Source organism: Ammodytes marinus, assembly GCF_949987685.1.
Source record: "Ammodytes marinus genome assembly, chromosome: 10".
NCBI lineage: Eukaryota > Metazoa > Chordata > Actinopteri > Uranoscopiformes > Ammodytidae > Ammodytes > Ammodytes marinus.
The window spans coordinates 23122314-23140622 of NC_137214.1; the positions used below are offsets into that span (position 1 = coordinate 23122314).

The following is an 18309-nucleotide window of genomic DNA, read 5'->3' on the forward strand; positions in this document are numbered from 1 at the left end:
TAAAGCAAGGGAGCCATGCAGCCCAGATCTTCAGCAATAGCTCCATCGTACACACACACACTCACCACCACCTCTCCCCACCATGGCTGAGATCAGTGCTCCTCCGGCAAATGGCCAACAACATGATGAGGGGCTATGGGGGGGTGGATAGGGGCACGGGGCCGGAGGGCAAACCGTGACAGGTGGATTGTCTTGGAGGGACACACCGACAAGTATCCTCTTTATTACCGTTATTTACAGAGGTCACCAGGCCAGGTGAAGAGAGATCTGAGCTGACTTGTAATACGTCAGCCCACCCGTGGAAATATAATTACCGAAAAGAAAAAGGCTTAGTGAAGAGTTGCCATTTCAGCATTCTGGTCAGTCAGTGGTGGATACTCTCCGGTGTTGGGAAAATGCATTGTGTGCATCTGAAGTCAGGACTGGGAGTATGTACCAGCTCAACTTGGATCAGTGTATTTGTTTATTGAGTTACTTTTTGGAGAGAGCGCTTAATCAGTTCCGAGACATCTTTTACAGATAGGGCTCTCTGTAACAATTATTTCCAAAATATTTGTTGAAAATCACAATTTCCTGGAGTTCAAGGTATTTTTTTTTCAAATTACTTGTGTTTTCCAACCACTAGAAAAAATAAATCAGCTGTTTAATTAGTAAAGTTTTAAAAGAGTAAATTGTTTAGTTTCGAAGCGAGAACCAGCCAATGTTTGCTTGATCAATTACTTAAGAGACCCTGAAAGCTCCTTTTAATCAACACCGTTCTTGAGTAAAAGCTATTTTCTGCTTACGTTCAGTAGAAGGTTATTTCACATGTGTGAGTGAAGAGAATTTTTTTTCTCTGTTCTTGAGTGGTTAGAAGTGGGCGCGGCTCAGTTGAAAAAATCTGATAACATGTATTCAAGCAACAATCAGAAAGCTGTGGGGTTATTTGGTTATTGTTGTTTTGAGTAAATTTCATTTATTAATTTTTTTGCATTTTTGAACATTGGGAAAATGAAGAAATTCTGAGCCAGGTTTTCAGGGTCTTTAAACAATAATGTGTGATTAAAGCTGTTGTCAATGTATCTTTCTGACATAGGGCTGTTCAATTGTAAAACAAATCATTCTTTTCATTCTGTCACTTAGTCAACACTTCATCATTTCGTCTACAGCATGAATATTGCTTGTTTTCATCAACCAACATTCATTCAAACACTGAAAGATTTTCAATAAGCAATTATATAAAACTGAGAAAAAAAGCAAATCCTCCCACTGGAGAAGCTACCACCATGGAATAAAATTGAATATGCCCTTGATGAATGACTTAAATGTTTACTCATCATGTGATTGAGGGGAACAAAATATGTCAGTTGACTAAGTAACTGATACCTTGTTTAAGAACCAATCAACTGATGAATGTATTCAGCAATGCCTACTCTCCTTGTTGGCCATAATCACTTGAAACATCAACAATAGCCTTTCCTTTTGCACTTTTGATGAATAAAATTCCCTAAATGTCACTTGCTTATTTAATTAATCTTTTATAGAACATCTTAGCAGTTCCAGTTCATCATAAATATGTTGCTATTGGAACCAGAATACACACCCATGCTCTCACCTTTGATGAATAACAGGCTGCAATACATGAAACAAAGCAAATATCACTGCGATCCTTGAAAACCTCTCCAACTGCCCTTAACAGCCAATTGACTTGGACACATTTCTTCCTCACACAGTGTTATTCGGATGGTTTATGCTTTATGCTTCAAAGAAAGTGCAGAGGTGTATAGGACAGAAGCAGGTGTCAGGGGGCCTTTACTCAACTGGCATGGGAGCCGTTGGGAAGTGTGCGCTGCTGTGCTGCGTAGATCATGAACTTGTCTTGTTCCGTGCCTGGCTGACTCGCCCAGAGGATCTCTCTCTCTCCCTGTGTGTGTGTGTGTGTGTGTGTGTGTGTGTGTGTGTGTGTGTGTGTGTGTGTGTGTGTGTGTGTGTGTGTGTGTGTGTGTGTGTGTGTGTGTGTGTGTGTGTGTGTGTGTGTGTGTGTGTGTGTGTGTGTGTGTGTGTGTGTGTGTGACACACTAATTCTGTAGTGTCGACTGTTCCACTGAGCGGGCCATGGTTGAGTGGCTGTCCTCATTCAACGGCCCGATCAAAGGTAACAGGCAGTGTTGAAGCAAAACTGAAACACAGATTAACTAATAAGAATTTGTGATTTTTACCTTCAACCACTTAATCAGATAACACATGGCTTGACCTTTCTGCTTTTTTTTCCTTTTCGTTCCTTCTTTCTTTTTTACAGACTAGTGTAGTGTGTACTCTCTCTCAGGGAGCAAACTAAAGGCATACTTAGCATAATAATCAAAGCAATACAGACCAGCTTTTATTCTCCTGTGCTTAAAGTATAGTCTAGTTCTTAATGTAGTTGAAAACCTGTGAAACATAAAACTCGCAAGAAACACAATAGAATTCCCCCAAGAGCCTCTGTGACCTTTTGCACGTACAATATAAACTACCATGAATGTTTCTCTTGTGTCCTCCCGTGTGCAGTGCCTGTGTGTGCAAGCAGGTACACTTTGATGAGCTGTGAAAAAGATGGCATCTTCACGCCCTCAGAGTACAGCTAAAACATGTTTATGTGTGTGGGCACATTCCTGGTCACTCCGTGGGCTTATAGCTGATTAGGACACAAATCTAATTCCTCGTATAGTGTGTTTGTGTGTGTGTGTGTGTCGGGGGAGGGGGAGGGGGGGGGTGTAGGACTTGTAGCATTAGCGGTTTTTCAGACGGTGGATTGTCTTTACAAGTCCATAAAGAGGGGGGGGGGGGGGGTCGTAATCAGGGATGGTTTTTGGGCGTGTACGCATGTACTCAAATCTCTTCATTAATCTGCCAATCTGGACGTGTGTGTGTGTGTGTGTGTGTGTGTGTGTGTGTGTGTGTGTGTGTGTGTGTGTCTACAATTTCCATAAAGTGATGAGATGTGAGTGAGATGTCCTGTAAAATCATAAAACAGTGTTTGTGTGTGTGGGGAGGCGGGGGGCTGTTTAGAGTCAGGGTTACAAGAGAGTGTATCACTGATTGCATTTTAGCCCTTTTGGGGTTACAGAATGATATCCAGCAAATCTGAGACAAGGTGGGGGGATAAATTGACAGCTCACAATTTTCATTATGCCCGCATCCTGTACTCACTCCAACTGCTTCAGTATTTTGGGGAAGTCTCCCAAGGGGCCGGTGTTTTCTTGCAGTGCGAGTAGACAGTACGCTATTCTGCCTTCATAGGGAGGTTTTGATCCTTGAGGGTGTGTGTGTGTGTGTGTGTGTGTGTGTGTGTGTGTGTGTGTGTGTGTGTGTGTGTGTGTGTGTGTGTGTGTGTGTGTGTGCGTGTGTGCGTGTGTCTCAGTAGGCAATGGAAAATGGCTGGTAATTAACACTTCTGACACAATGGGGCTCCCAACCACATTCCATTCCACAAGTTTTTTTTTGTTTTTGCGAATTAGTCAGATTCTCTCTCATCTTGTCCACTGTCACTGTCAGTTTTCATTGGGGCTTTAACGTTATGAATTAGGTTGGTAGAAAGGGGGTCATATTGCTGTACATATTGTAAAGACCACTGAGGCAATATTTTTTTTTCACTGTCTCAAAATCCTAAATAATTATGAATTCCGCTTGTGCATGATTGTTTGAAATATGACTTCTCACTTCTTACTTTTGCTACTCTGTGGATATAATCTGATACAGGGGTTAATATGCATATCATGGGTCATAATTATAATTCTGTATGAGTTACGGTCAAATTAAACAAATTAAAGCATGATATGAAGGTGTCAAAAAGTCACTGGCTACCATGACTTGTGACTTATTGATGTATATGTCATTTAACTAGTACGTCACACTTCGGCTAGATTTAATTTATGACTTTCGTCATGCCGAAATTGAAAAGCTCAAGAATAAAAAATAAAAAAAATTATATTGTCTGAAGCCATGTCTAGTTTTAATGAAACTTGCATTGACTTGATGTGAGTTTCTAAAAGGAAAGCTTTAAAGTCCACGCAGTGACAATGAACTTCAATCGGAGGGCTTAAGCAGCAGCCACAATATAGTGGCAATCTTATTTTTAAGAGGGGAGGAAGTCATGTCAGGCGAGGGTTCACAGGTGAAAATTTCAGGGGTGAGAGAGTGGGGGTGGGGGGTCAGCGAGAAGCGGATAAGAGTGTGCTTTTGAAGATGAAGCGGATGGATTAGTGTTATCTGAGCTCTCTCCTTGATTCCTTCCCTCATCTCTCTCTCTCTCTCTCTCTCTCCCTCTCTCTCCCTCTCTCTCTCTCTCTCTCTAGGTAGAGTGACTGGACGACTGAAGAAGTGACCGGCAGAGTCTCAGAGGAAGAGGGCAGTTTTGGGACAGGGGAAAAGCCCCAGGAAAGTAAAGTGAAGAGGAGAGGAGGGCAGTGGGGAGAGAAAAAAAAGAGTGAAATAATCCAGCATTGAGCGTCTGTGGTGGTGGAGTGAGTGAGAGAGCGAGAGAGAGGAGGGGGGATACACCCACCAGCAATGCACGCAGCATGGAACGGGTGAGGGAGCAGCGGCCTTTCTGCTCGCTGTCGAAGAGCCAGAGGGAGCGCGAGAGATACAGCGAGAGAGACCGGGAGGATCGCGAGCGCCGCTACACCGCCTCGTCGGCAGACCGCGAGGACGGCGGGGGAGCCTGCCGCGTGCCCACTCAGAAGTCCTACAGCTCCAGTGAAACGCTGCAGGCCTACGACCACCATGACCCCTCCAGGATGCTGTTCGGAGGCCGGGTCAAAGAGATGGTACACAAGGAGAGCACAGCAGAGTACAGCAGGCCAGGTTAGTCACAGCAGCAGCAGGAGCAAATATTTCCGGAAGGGTTTATTTTTAGTTTTTTTTCAATGCCGGTAAATGAATCTCCATAATACAAGCTAAGTGGTGTGGTTGTTCAAGCAGGCCATGGATATGCTAGTAAAGACAAACTGTTTGACTTTTTAAGCCCACATTATTGCTTGGATGACCTTGGCTGGCTGCTAAACAAAAAAGGGTGATTTAGTATAGCTTAAAGTGTCTGTGTATTCACGGTGGGACCTTGCAGCTTTTGTCGTTGACAAATTCTGAAGAGGGAAATGTGAATAGAACATCTGAGGTTCCAGTTTGAAGGCTAAATGTGTGGCAAAACAAAAGAATCCCTTTAACAGTCTGAAATGTTGTCAGCAAATGAACATGGAGGCAGGGATTTTGTCATTTGTTTTGTTTACTTAGTTGTGTCCTCCACAATGTCAGGATGCGACAGGGTGCTAAACACAATTAGAAAATGTCAAACAAAGGCACAATTTAGTTCTTATTATGGTCCCAAATTTTCAGACAAAGCTCACATTGGGGGGAATGCAGCAGGACACTGACCTTATGAAATGCTCATACCCTGCTGCACTGTGTTAAAATAATTAGGTAAAATGCTCAGTAAATAACCCACTCCTTAAATTGGCCATTGGAAACTGCTCTGATTTCTGTAATTAAAAAGTTTGAGCAGTTTATTCTATTTAAATGACTCCTTTTGGCTCATGAGAATGCAATTAGGAAATTCATCCATTACTCCCTTACATTTTCTTGGTGCTAATTGGTACCTTGTTATAGGACAAATGGGATTAAGATGAATTTGTGGGACTAATGCTAGTTTTCTTTATGTCCTTTTCAAATCTGCGCACTTAATGTTAATGGCCGTTTCTTACATCACCTGAGTAAATGTCAGATGTAATGTTAATCATTAGGAAGCAAGTAAAGAACATATTTGGTGTAGATGGGTGTATAAACTATATATATATATGTGTGTGTGTGTGTGTGTGTGTGTGTGTGTGTGTGTGTGTGTGTGTGTGTGTGTGTGTGTGTGTTTTAGGGCTGTAACAATACAAAACTCACAATTCGATTTGTATCACGATTTATGCCCCACGATTCGGTACATACAACGATTTTTGAAATTTGAAAAGCATTTTATTTAAATAACATTTATAATAACATTTAACTAATGTAACATTTGAACACAAAGAACAATATAAGCAACATGAATAAATAAATAACCAAAATGTCCCTCTTCTCTGTGACAAAATACACTGTTATTTGAACTGTGCTGTAAACCAAAAATCAAGTTAGAAAACAAATAAACACTCAACAGCTACAGCTTCCTTCACCAAACCTTTTATCCAAAACTTAAGCCTAAAAAAAAGAAAAAAATCGTGTTTCGGCCTATTCACACCGCGATGAGGGTTCGTGGCTCTGTGTATCGCGATTCTCGGTTTGATACACATATCGTTACAGCCCTAGTTTGTTTGTGAGAGAGTAGGTGAGTGTGTGTGTGTGTGTGTGTGTGTGTGTGTGTGTGTGTGTGTGTGTGTGTGTGTGTGTGTGTGTGTGTGGCAGAGTATGAAATAACTCTTTATCTTATGACCATCTAAATTGGTATTGATTTTAATGTTCAGAAATATATTTTTTGTAGCTCCTAACATTTTCAGACATTTTCATTTTCAGATGTTGCACACTTACAAGGTTTTTTCTGCAACAGAAAATAAATTGTAAAGGAAATTGCAATGTTTACTTTCTCTGTGACTTTAAATTTGACCTAAAACATTTTGTTCATCCTGGACAGCATTTACACTGGGTATCATTTATTTTTAATGTTGTTTATTCAGCAGTGTTCACATTTCTATCCTTGAAATCCTAAAAATCCATTTTTGATTTAAAAACAGTGCAGCACCAATGATTTTTAATATGTGAGTGAAAACATGGTAAATATTTATGCTTTCAGTGGAGCTTACCTGATGAACTGTAGTTTACGGCTAAAATATATTCAAATGCAAATATAGAAATGGTATCCTTGAGAGAGATTTAGCTCAAATTATTCCAGTATCAGGTCTATCACATGAATAATAATTGTATACATGTTCTATCTGTGTCTTAAATGTTACATATGGAAGACTAAAGTAAGTTTCAAATGACAGATATGCAGTGAAACATCAATATGCGGGAAATGCATATTGATGTTAGTTCTTAGGCTTCCTAATGAGGACAACATGAGGTTTTTCTGTTTGTTGGCAATATTCCTGCATCTCTTTAAAAAAAAATATATATATAGCTATATATATATATATATATATATATATATATATATATATATATATATATATATATATATATATATATATATATATATATATATATATATATATAATTAATACATTAATTATGCTAAGATGATGCAGTGTCTTTGAAGGCATGGCAGACTATTATTACCAGAGCCTCAAGTAATTTCAAAAGAAGAGACAACACATGTATTGTGTAACAATTTATTGTGAATGCCGCACTGTCTGGAACAGTTTCTGAAAACAATAAATAATAAATGGGAGAAAATAAAATGTTCTTAAATTTTTCATACGTGAAGATGAACAAAAACAGCTTGATTTGAGGTTTTTAAATGTCTCATCAAAGTAGGTCATTTCATAATGTTCACTTTATTTTGAAATCAAGTTGGAGCTGCACTGTGCCATTTCAGTGTGAGAAATTGCTCTGGAGCATCTTGATGTAGTTGATGAGTGTTAAGTATCTTGGGGGAGGAGGACGTTGTTGAGGCTTTTTTCTTAATTTGACAATTACCCTTTCTCCCCTTTCCACCCTTTTGCTTTTAGATGTTAAGTGTTTTTTAAGCAGCCCCTTTCTCTTGGCCATTAACCATGTTGTTGCTTTGGTTTGTTAAACTTTACAACTGGTGTCATTCACAGGGCAGACATTTTCGCTGAGGCAACTGGGGATTTGTGAGCCACCACCACCAACGGCCCGCAGAGGCTTGGCGCTATGCCCCGAGACGGGCCTCTCCCACCCACTCAGCAGCTACTCCAGAGGGCCGCCCGCCTCAGCTGTAGCAGCAGCCACACAAAACCATGAACCTGTATCACCGGAACGTACCATGACTCTATGGGGAACGGGGTTAAAGTCGGGGCAGAATTCATGCCTCTCCAGCCGCTCCAACTCAGCACTCACGCTCACCGACACGGAAATGGACAATAAATCGGACAATGAGATGGGTGAGTAGGGCACGCAAACTTTTTTATAATTCTTTTTGTCTTTAAAAAAAAATCTCATTTGTTTTGCGGTTCATGCTCATGCGCCATGTCGAAAAAGTAGGCTTTTGCGGTGTATGTTGGATTAAGGTTAGGGCTGGATACAAGGAGCTGATTGGTGGAAAAGGGAGTGGAAAAGCATCTTTGATTGGCTGGCATCTTGTGGAGAGAGGTATTTGTGGCTGGCTTTTTTCTGTGGGATCAAAGGCGTTGGATTCCATTCGCCGCATGCAAGAAATGAATCCAGCCTCTCGATTGAGTAGTTTGCTGCTAGTCACCTGGTCCCCCTCTCCACAGGAAAGAAGAGGAGTTTGATAAAGTTTCCCCATGGGCTAGCGTATAATCAAAGATAGCTTTGTGTGCCTCGGTCTGAGATTTTTTTGCTTAGAAATTCTGCAGTGGTTGACTGGGCATGCACAATGACTGATTAAACGGGTTACAACGGTTTGAAGTGCAAATTTGTTCGCGCTGGAAACCTGAGACGGAGTGTGTTGCGGTTCTCTGCTTGAAGAGGGTAAATCTTTGTTGCGTCAAATGGAGGCAGTGCATTATAAGATAGCTGTGTTGCTGTTCAATTTCCAGAGTTTTATCATTTTTTCCCTCCATGTTCCCTCTTGGTTTTGTTCACATTGATTCATGGAAGGTTAGTTTGCAGTTTGGAAACTCCTCTATATATCTTGTAGGCTAATTTAAAATGGCACATTTTGCTGGTTTTCAACAGTATTTTCTTCCAGCAGTCAGCTGTTTTTTAAATTTTTTTAATGAAGTGCATTGGGTCTTTTCATCCCTAACTTCAAAATGAGTGATATTTTTCCCCTCTTATTACATGAATTCATCCACTCATCTTCATATGTTTAATGTGCAAATCTATATCCATCTAGGTTTAGATACATTTCTATTTCTTTTCTGATGTTGAGTGCTCCTTGGCATTGCACTTCATTCATCATTGTCACAGTGTGAGCCGTCGCCCATTACAAGACATCTCAAAATTATTTTAACAAACTGATGATGTCAAAGAGTGGCAGGCAGTTAAAATAATTAGCCTTGATTACACTTTGCTGGCAAGAGACATTAAAGAAAGGGTACAAAAGGAAAGTGTCTTGATCCTCTGCTATCAATTTTGATTCAGAAAAACATTGGCTACAGTCTGACATTTGAGACAAGTCATTTTCTTAATGGCAGTATTCATCATGGGGAGCTTGTCTGTAGGGTAGGGGGGAGGAAGCGTAGTAAGTATTTTACCTTTTTCCCAAAAATACTATCAGAATTCAAAAGCATGTATTTGTTCCACTGTCTGGTCTTTGCTTTTTGCCCGAATACACTGCGTACATATGTAAGTCACTAAAAGCTCAGCATAACCACAGAGGTGCTGGCAAACATGACCCTCACCTCCTTAGCTCGCAGCTCCAGTCACATTTGTTGCCGCACATGCCAAGCATGAAAAACCACATCACCACTCATTGCTCTATACTCTGCAAGACAATGCAGAGTTGTGCTTCAGTGGGTTGTCTATTGAGCTTCCATTGCACCTTCCCCGCCACTACTTTAGTTGTATGAACACACACACACACACACACACACACACACACACACACACACACACACACACACACACACACACACACACACACACCACACACACACACACACACACACACACCTCCTCTGGAATGTCTTTGGCTCAAGTCAGTGAGACGTCCCACTGAGACTTCCTCTATCTCAATATTGTCTCAATTATTTGTATTAAAGGGAAAATAAACACAATACAGATATTTCTCCTGGGTGCCACATATTTTTCTTTAATGTTGCACAAAGCAAAAACACCTAAGAACTAATTTATTTAAATGTACGTTGCGTTCTGTTCTTTTTACTGCACGTCATGTTATTATACCGAAACCGCTCTGTTGGAAGGAGCAATGTGAGTCTGGTGTGATATTAAAGTTTATGCTTTTTTTATGTTTTTATCTCAAGTGATTTTTTATCTTCACAATGTTGAGCCGTATCAAAGTCAAACCTTAACGGTTCCACCTCTATATAGATCTCACTTTTCTTTTCTTTCTTTCTTTCCTTTCCTTTCATTTCCTTTCCTTTCCTTTTTTTATTTTTTTTTGTCAGGATACATTGCACTTTTGACTTTCACTATTTAATGAAGCAGCTAAGAGAAATGACCCATCCAAAGGTTTCCATCAACTGAATATGCATGCAGAAGCTCTGGCGAGGGGCCGTTCAGCCCCACTTATTCATAAATGAACTCAATATTTCATTCTAATTTGCTCTGTTCTACGCAGTGTTCGACGCAGACAAGTACCTCAAGCCTTTTCCACATTAACAGAGTATCTGCAAATTAATAGCATTTGTGATCCAAGAAAAAGAGGTTCACCTTTCTTAAAGATGAAACCCTGAGTGGTCATCTTGTCCATCTGCAGCTTCAAATAATCCACTGAGTGCAGCCGCAGAGACAGAAGCGACAGAGTGGCTGTTCTCTACAGTGTTACATTTACATTTTAGCACCCATGACTGGGGTATAGTTTCATTTTTCTGTGGAATAGAGAGGCCCCAGCCTGCAATTTTCTTTTTTTTTAAATCACGTGTGAGCTAAAGTTGTTTGATATCCACCTTTTCACCTCGCTTGCATTATAATAATTACATTTTTTTCAAAGCCAAGCCCCTGATTGCATTATACTTGCCCATAACATGACAACCATACATATCAAACAAAACATATTATTTATTATACAAGTTGTTTTCTAATGAAAATGTTTGTAAAAATAAATAAATAGAGGAAATCAGTTAAGCAACCATCATTGATTTTATACTTACTTAACCTAATCCCGTACCACTGACCGAATCCCCTGCAATCAAACTCAATTGATTCAAGCGTTTTATTGGCTTTCTTTTTGGACAATTGACCATGTGATTTAAGCACTCCCTACATATCTCAATCGATGACGCCATTCTGTTCACAAACTATAAAGTATCTCCCGCAGGAACGGTATGAAAAATGTTATGCTCAATAATATTTTCTTCATTTGAATATCTTTTTTTTTACAGTATATACTTGTTAACACATAAAGAAAATGTTAGCTATAATTGCTCTTAGAAAATCATTGTGTCTATAGTAATAGCTTGCCATACCCAAACACACCCACTAATATATATGTGTGTATACTATATATACAGTATATAATATAAAGCTTGCCTAATTTAATTATTTATTTATCATTAATTTTTTGTGTAACTTTGATATAAGTGGCATCCTAATTTAAAAATAATTAAACGTTTAAAACATTGTAATCCTCAGTAAAAGTGAGACAAAATGCAGCTTCAACCAGTTTACTGTTAGTTCACGTTTTTATCTGTCAATATTTTCTATTTTATGGTTGCTAATTAGGAGAAATAAAAAGTTGTTCAACTAAATCCACATTCCCATTGCAACATTAAATTAAAGTCACAAAATCTCACTTTTATTAATATAATTGAGCGAATTCAATGTAGAAAATGTTTTTTAAATGTTTTGGGAAAAAAGGAGGAGTAAATGCACATATGAGCAAAGAAATACAATGGAGCTGCTTTTCAAACCCTGATTACTGAGGAAAATACCCAGACACAAAATGGTTTCATACAGCCCAATTGATTTTACTTCATTTGTTCTGCAAAAAATATAGATTCAAAAAAAGTGTATTAGCAGTGGACTTGCCTGCTGTTAGAAAGTGGGTCACTTCACGTCCCTGGGTATTTTCAGACCCAATGCAGGCGAGGAGTTGTCAATAAAATGTGTGGAATTTGGTTTGAAATTATTGGAAAATTGAACAGACTTGCTCTTCTTGTAAGTCTTGTTCTTCTTGTAAAATGTAATTTTACCCACTCTAAATCGAATAGAAATGGAATCGTGTTAACCTGTTACAATGGCAGATGCTATAATTTAGAATGTAACAAGCACACAGCATTTTGAATGAGAACAGAAAATATGCTCATTTAAAAAAGTGTACAATCACTTTAAAGTTTAAACAAAGCCATCTGTGGGGCACAAGCTTTCAATGGGGGTCAATGGCAGTTCTCAGTCCACTACAGCGCTTCACTGCAATATATATATGTTATATATGCTTTTTAATAATACATTATTATAGTTAAGGTTGAAGTGTTAGTGTTGTGATATATATATTTATATTTTAAGCTGCCAGGTCAACATATAGCCAACCCACTGTGTAAAAATTGATCACAGACAAATAGAGGTGGGGATTTTTCTTTTTCTTGATGCGCTTTTTTCAGAATCAATATTGTACCCCTCATAAAACATGAATGACTGCACCACATAGAAACATAGCATGGCCCAGTTGAGTTGTATTCCTAATAGGGTGTGAAAAAAAGCTCACACTCATACTTGTTAGGTACTGCAGCTACACAGCACTGCAGTAGCTCGTGACAGCTCTCCGCGGCTGTATAACCGTCACACATGGGGATTGTCATTCAATGGCGGGGCTTGGCGTCTGCTGACCCCTGGTTAGAATGAAGGGACTTCCACTGCAATGCCTGTCATCCGTTGTTAAAGAAACATCACTTCTTGCTCTGGCATGCACCTTCTTTCCAAAGGAATTTTGAAAGGCAAGAACAAATGCGTCCCATTCTGCGTGGAAATGGCTAGTTTGACTAAAGCAGTTATACTAATAATAATAATAATAATAATAATAATAATAATAATAATAATAATAATAATAATAATAATAATAATAATAATAATAATAATGATAGTAATAATAGTAATTGATAGTGCCTTATACTGTATGTCTTTACATCCGTGTTGTGGAGTGTTTACGAGGGAGAATGCATCAGAAAATAATTTCAATTTGTCAGAGTTACAGGTCCACATTGCAGTGGTACACATTTTACAGTTGACTATCGCTCCCATAATCGTTGTTCGAACAGTGCCAGTAAAAGGTTAATTAAATCAGTAGCGGAGTCAAAGCAAAGTGTGCTGTTGCACAGCAAGCACCAAAGGCTTTTTGGGTGGGTGTATGAAAGCATACCAGCCACCCTCTAACATACTTCTCTGTGTGCATGTACTCATGTTCTCTGACTCTGCGTCTCTCCCCTTATTCTGTCTGCCGCACACACAAACAGACACACACTCACGGGCCCGCAAACACTCACATATCTCAATTTGTTTCTCACACTTTATCTCCTCAAGATTAAAAAAACATCTAGCAAAAGTGAAGAGATCTGCACAGAAACAAACGCGTGCACACACACACACACACACACACTCTCGTGCACGAACACACACACACACACACACACACACACACATAAATGCACGAGCACGTGGGACGCCTCACTGAAGAAGGTGACACGCCATCTGTCAAACTGCTGTCTCAGATCTGTGCCTTCTATTGTGACAGTGGAATCATCCTATTGATCGCAGCAGGCAGAAATCCTCCCTCGCCACTTTCATAATTCAATATGGCACAAGCCAACCACTAAAAGAATAAATAACATCAGAGAGGTTCTTTTTTTTCTTTCTTTTTTTCTTTTTTTGTCAAAAGGGCTGGCCATCTGTGATGTTATTTGAAGATCCCTTCCTAAAACTGGCAAAGGGAAAGAATTTCATCATTTGTTAATACTGTAGGAGCTGGGATAGGTGTCTTGCCTAAGGTACAAGATAAAGCTCAAAGACGAGGACGCATCGCTTTTGATTGCCATCATTTATTGTCATCACTTCCCTGCTTGCGGGTTGCTGTTCGACAGTTAAGTGCTCATATTGTTAGTGATGGGGGCTACAATGGATATGTCAGTGGTGACGTGCCGAGGTGTCATCATAGCAGGTGCTGCCGTCAGTGCTGTGAAAAAAATGGATTTTCTATTTCTTTGGAGTAGTTTGGAAAACCTTGGAGGATGAGGTCATTGAACCCGTTTTCTGCGCAGAGCAAAAGGTCAGTGACATTTGAATATTTCTTCAGAGCAAATGACAAACTTGACCGGCCATATTGGAATTTCGATTTATCCTTTTCGACGGCTCAGCCCCCTTCCCCAGATACATTGTGTAACATCTCCTTGGGTCTTTTTGGCTGCAGTGTATTTGCGTGCAGACACACTCTTCTTGAGAAGACGTTTTCACAAGTGCAACACATGGTGAAAAAGTTTCTGTTCACACCACAGCTTACCCCCTACAGAGGGGATGATCTGATTAGACTTTTGGAGTGGCTTGCTGTATAAATTTGCATTCCAATGAGCGCCAACCCGATTTCCCTGACTCAACTATATTCCTTTTAATACTTTGAAGATATATAGTTCACACTGCTATCATCCATGTTAAGACACAAGATGATGTTGTAGAAATATGTGTTATTTTTTATCAATCCGTTCCATTCCATCCATTTGATCTATTAATATGAAAACAATTCGAGCTGAAAGTGATATCCCCCCCATTGTGTTGTTCTGTGCGACCAACATTCCAAAATCCAAGGAGATTCATTTGACAATGATATTTTAAAAAAAAATAGCAAATCCTCACATTTGGCAAGTTAAAACAAACTAATCTCTTTTTCTTTTTGAATCATAAACGACTAAAAAGATGAATCCATTATCAAAAGAGTTGGCGATACATAGTCTATCAATCCAGAAATGTATTAGTCAAATTATTTGTTTCAGCTTCAGTTCAAAGATTGAACCTACTATGTTGTGTCCATAAACGGCCAATAAAAAGTTTTGTAAACAGACATTTGGGTTTTTCTGCCACAGCTAGTGTTAAATAGTCTGATTTGTCCCACATCTATACATTGTCACCTCATCATTGAACATGAACATTTGGCCTATCCAATTTAAGTTTCACCCAGTATGACTGACGCCACTGTCTTAGCTTCGTACCTGGCTCACTCTTGCTTGGTGCCGGACTGCACAACATGTTATTTACGATTTAGGAATTACTCTGCAGGTGTCAATAACCAGAGGCCAATATTTACCATCCTCAAGAGAAAACGGCTCATTTCACTTCATCACACAGACTAATAGAGTGATTGTATTACCAGGCAATACGGAAATAGTCAGGAAGCCATTTTCTACTCTATGAATATCAATAGAAGAAAACACATATTAGAGTGTAGGTCCAATTGTGTTGTTCCTAATTACATGTATGACTGGCATCTCCTCAGCAGCCATCAGTTTTTTTCTTCTTTATAGTCTCCTGAGATGTGGACTGAAAACAATGGGCGGATAGAAATAGGTTTGTTACAGTAATTGCTTATCAAGCGGAACATTAAGAAACTCTCACTCCCATGTTTGCATGCGTAGCCCAAGAAGATTTAAACCGTGAGAGATATTAATCGTTAAATGATACAATCTTTTATTAATATTAATATATGAATATATATATGAAAAGACGGACAGACAAACGTTGAGAAGTCAGGATATACTGTAGTATCTAGGTCGTTGTTTATTTTTTTCCCCCCGTTTAATATTAGCTGAAATAGATATTTTCTCTTTTCAGTGGAGTGCTTCTGCTCCTTCATACAGCGTTCCCCAGACTATCACCAAGCAGCCAATGTAATGGATTCATGTCTTCTTCCTTTTCCGACCTCCTTTCTCTCTCTCTCCCCCATCTTGGGACACAGGAATGTGTTTTATATCTTGTCACAGTGCTGTGGCCTGACCTTTGCTCTCCTCTGGGTTGGAGGTTGTCAGTAAAAAAAAAAAAATGTTAGAACGTCAAGGTGATTTCTTTGCTGTGGTCTTATCCGGATGTAGAAGACGTCTCTGTTTTTGGTGTGTGTTTGAAAGTGGTATTTGTCCATTGTTTCCAAGGTGTACTTGAGCAAAACACTGCGCCCAAAGCTGCAGGTTTTGAATGGGCTATATAATTTAAAGGTGCTACGAGGAACTTTCAGTTTGTGTATATTCTTGCACCCCGTTTGGCCAAAAGCGGTAATATTTTTACTACGCCAGCTGTAGTTCCAGGCTGAGCGTACCCATGACAAAGGCATTAAGAAAACCGATATAAAAATAGCATTCTTTGCACTGATGGTCTCGTTTGCTGATGTCATTTATGATCATCAGAGGGAAAAATTTGAATGTTTCAGAAATATTGCTGTAGGCTGCAGTAGCGTCAAAAAGCAATGTCAAAAGCTTATTACGTAAGTCATGCTAAAACAAACATCTCTTTTAAATAGTGAATATAATAAAAAAAAAAAGTCAAAGTTAAAATGACGAAAATATGCCTCCAATTGTATTGTCTTAATTGGGTAGAATCGCTATAATTTTTTTCTTGACGCAAAATAAAAGCAATTTTTTTTTCACTGCGAATTATACTACTGGATCTTTTCATCTGCAATGGAAATGTGTTATGTCTTTTATACACACACATACATGTTTCATCAAAAGGCCTTGACATCACACAGGATTTCACAGTTTTCATCATGTGAGCGTTTCATCTTGCTTCAACAATGCCCCCAAATCAAGGGGCTTCATTCTTAATTTACGTAGACTGTATCTCAAATAGTCCCAAACATTTTGTTGATAAGGTGGATGGGTTTTGATGGGAGCTAAACTAATGTAGCCTGCAGTTCAGAAGAGTGTTAACGATAATGTATATCTATAAGGCCTTCATTTTCACCTTTTTATAGATTCAGGTGTATTTTCTTCTTAGAATTTCCCTGAGCTGTGTCCTCTCACCATCCAGCCGCCATTATTCAGACGATGAAAGAATAAAGAAGCTCACAGAAATGGTTATATGTTCCTCGGAGTCGCCTTCAATTATAATCAAGGGCATGGAGTAGTAAGCTTAGCGAGCAGCAGTGAATGCTTTGATACAGTACCTTTTTTTTTTTTTTTTTTTTTTTGCCCCATCTGGTCTAGCTTTCTTTATAATTGAAACCAACCAAACATATGCTCTTGTAAAATTCAACAAATAAGCTTTATTTATCAGCTGGCTTTTCCTAATAATTTGAATGGTTAGAAGCACAACAGTATCCAGGCACCGTACATAATAACAAAAGTCTGTCATGTATTTTGTTCTTTACTTCTCTCATTATTTATTTATTCACTTTATCATGCATGTGTTTTGTTTCCCCCAAGCTCTGTTTAACCTTGTAAAGTCATACCAGGAGCACTCTCCTCAGTTAAATGTGTCCATGAAAGTAGCACCATAAAAAAAAATATAGTTCTCCTTTTACAATCGTATACCTTCAGGCTTTTTCTTGACAATATGCCCACTTGAGTTATCGCACACAACAATTTGCCAAGTGAAGCTGTGTATTGATCCAATTTTTTATGTTGGTTTTAAAGACATTACAGACAGTGTTTACTTCTGCCATGTGGATAAAAGTAACATTAAGAATAAGAGTGACATAAAAATGTCTATAAAACCGCCTCTAGACGCTTTCACTGCCGACATGGGACATTTGAAGCATATTTAGATGATTTTGATAGTGCTGATTTTTTTGTGAGATTTATTTAAAAATGTTTAGCTAAAGAAGCAGTCAAGATGATCCACAAAAATGGACAGAGATGCACGGGAAAAGCAGTGAGTAAAGCTGCTGAGGAGACGTCCCGTTGGCTCATCTGAGAGACAGGAGCACGGAGGCGGGCCCTGCCAAAACCCTGTAGGATCACCCACACGCTAATGGCTTCCTCCACATGTCATTCCTCTATCTGTCACTCTTTTAGCTATGGGCGCCGAACTTTGAGAGAAAAAGCCCAAAATAATCTCACTCGTTGATATTTGCATAAAATCTTGGCAGTCTCTCACTGGAGTAATGGCATAAAATCACCTTGTAAGCGGTTCAGGTGATGGGATTTTAAATACTTAAGCTTAACCCCCCCCCCTCCCCCTCAAAAAATCTATATATATTATAAACAAATGTATAATACTTCTAAGTATGTTATCCAAGTGTTAAAATATAGTTTAGACCAGAATAAAATGGATCATATCCCCTAAGTTGGGCACTTTTTCGGGCCATTTTAGCCTTTCGGCTGAGAAAAGGGCACTCTGGTATAGGACACTTTAATGGCTGTGTAGAGGGACTTCGAGGGATGATTGGTAAGAGCATGATGGCAAAAGTAGAGGTACATACACACAAACACACACTCCAACAACTACTCTCTTCCCCCCCTGAAGGGAGAAAGGTCAGTATCTAGAGGAGGAAATGGTGAGCCATTGTTATGATTGATCACATGGCAAGGTCCACGGAGGACGCGGTGTCACTTTCATTGTCAAACTCATTAT

The 18309-nt window shown here is 39.2% G+C and overlaps 1 protein-coding gene across 1 annotated transcript in view; it reads left to right on the top strand.

Moving 5' to 3' along the window:
- Positions 1–7927: 7927 nt before the first annotated feature.
- The window catches only part of LOC307256128 (teneurin-3), a 126509-nt gene continuing 116127 nt past the window's right edge, over positions 7928–18309 (top strand). Inside the window, exon 1 of the mRNA XM_080035008.1 lies at positions 7928–8060. Within this exon, the coding sequence (XP_079891134.1) occupies positions 7943–8060 (118 nt within the window). The 5' untranslated portion in view covers positions 7928–7942. The remainder of the gene's footprint in view (positions 8061–18309) is intronic.